The 2,167-nt window shown below is 39.5% G+C and overlaps 1 protein-coding gene across 1 annotated transcript in view; it reads right to left on the bottom strand.

Moving 5' to 3' along the window:
* Window positions 1-1,217: 1,217 nt before the first annotated feature.
* Window positions 1,218-2,167, bottom strand: part of SDRG_15091 (hypothetical protein) — a gene marked incomplete at both ends in the record, with an annotated part of 1,508 nt that continues 558 nt past the window's right edge. The window contains one exon of the mRNA XM_008621253.1: window positions 1,218-1,229. Within this exon, the coding sequence (XP_008619475.1) occupies window positions 1,218-1,229 (12 nt within the window). The remainder of the gene's footprint in view (window positions 1,230-2,167) is intronic.

Genomic DNA, 2,167 nt, shown 5'->3' with positions numbered 1-2,167 from the left:
GGGGTGGGAGGGTGGGAGGGTATAAGTGTGGGCTATCGCAAACTAGGACGATCCAGGAGACGCCGCTTGGTTCATCGGATGCACAAGAGCAGTCCGCATGTGTCTGGGAAATATCTCCCCCGGATCTCCTCTAGTTATGGAGAAAATTGTCATTTACTGATTATGCCACGTGTTTCTGGTTGTCACGACTGAAATCAGATGGTTTTTCGGGATGTGAGCGCACATCCAATGTCAGATGGTATGGATGTGAGCGCGCATCCAATGTAAGATGATATGAATGTAAGTACACAGCCAAAGTCACATGGTTTGGATGTGAGCGCACATCCAACGGTTGGTGGTGTGGATGTTATCAAATCTTTTATGGAGTCGGTAATGCAGCTGTGGACCTTGTATAGTTGTGTATTAACGCTATGTGTGCACAGAAAGTACCTGGCACTGCCTAGATAGCCAACGTATCCAAATTCGCATGGCACGGGGCTCTGATGCATGACTTCTTCGCACCGTGCTATATATGCAATTGCTTAGACCAGGCTTTGCAGGCAGAGCCTCTGCGTGGCACGTATCTGTATAGTAAAATTGTATCTGCTGTACAATATATGTAGAATATAGGTACAATGTTCAAATAATATTTTTGGATTAAATTTTCAAATAATATTTTCGGATGATATTTTCGGATGATATTTCCTGATGATATTTTCAGATAATATTTTTTGCAAGACATTTTTGCAAGACACGATTGCACGAGGTGCCTGCAAACTATTAAAGCATGGTCTATTGCATGAAAGTTCGCAAAGCATTTGCGTTGAGATTTGTAAATAGATGATTTGCGTTTGAAATGGAGTGCGTCAGGAATATAATTTTTGCGTAAGAATAATGATAATCATAGAGTAAAACATCGTCAGAATATTGATAATTATCGAGTAAAAACCGTAAGAATAATGTTAAGTATTTGTATCCTGCATAAGAGCTCCAATGGAGAAATCCGGATAGTTGTATGTATCCAGAGCGTGCATTAGAACTCCAAGGCAGGCTTTAAGCAATGCTGAAATTCAAAGGATTGAACTTCATGAAGTATTTATGTCATCTATGTTCCTCAACTGTGTGAGTATTTAAACTGCGTCTGTGTCCCAAAGTGTGTACGATATAAGCGTATGTATGTCTTTCTCTTGATTACTATAGTAGCGCACTCGTTTTGACGAAGCATTTTTTTCACGGAGTCAGTATTGAACCTGAAGACATTTTTGAGCTGTGTATAAATGCTCTGTGTGCACCGAAAGTATGTGGCACTAATTAGCTAGCCAACATTTTAAAGGAAGCCTGACACCTGGTACCGGAGCTCCGGTGCCGGACTTCTTCGCACAGCCAAATGTATGCAATAGCTTAGACCAGGCTTTGCAGGCAGAGCCTCTCCTTGGCACGTATCCGTATAGTAATTTATTATTGCTGCAACATATATGTACAATATTTATATAAAAATTTCGGATAATATTTTTTGAATAATACTATCGAAGAATGCTTTCTGATGATACTTTGAGATAACGCTATCGGATAAAAGTATTTTTGCATAATATTTTTCACGATATATTTGCGTATTGCATTTGATCTCGAATAATGATTTCAAGAGAAGTAAAGGTACCTTATAAGCGTCTCGATGTATTTGGCTATTTATTATTTATTGTCTAGACGCCTATATTCGTGATGAAAGAGACTAATGTAAAGGGAGTGGATATAAAAATGTTTTGGTCTTTAAAATACAATTTACGCAACGAGTGCATGAAGAGTATGATGCGTGACTTGGGTAGCGACGTATGGAAGGGTGGGAGGTATCTCTGCACCGGAGCTGTAATTGGTAACATGGATCTTGTATACGCAGTAGAGACGTGGTAGTAATAATGAAATATAAATGATGCTTTAATAAGATGTCAAAACGATACGTAGTGCGATGAAATAACGACGAGACGTAATGCGATATAAAATGAGAAGCCGCTCGGACAAGAATAAAAAAGCGTGTATATAGGCGGTGGGATTCAACACGTAGGCCCGACTCAGTCCCGCGAGCGCAGCGTTTGAAAATTTTGGAGGTGTTTAAATTGGGAGGGTGGGAAGAGTAGTGTGATAAGAATGGTAATAAATGGTATTAAAATTAGTGTTTGGAGGTGTTTAAATT

Source organism: Saprolegnia diclina, assembly GCF_000281045.1.
Source record: "Saprolegnia diclina VS20 unplaced genomic scaffold supercont1.84, whole genome shotgun sequence".
Lineage (NCBI taxonomy): Eukaryota > Oomycota > Saprolegniomycetes > Saprolegniales > Saprolegniaceae > Saprolegnia > Saprolegnia diclina.
Note: the sequence above shows the minus strand (reverse complement) of the source record. Positions and strands in the feature narration are given on the sequence as shown.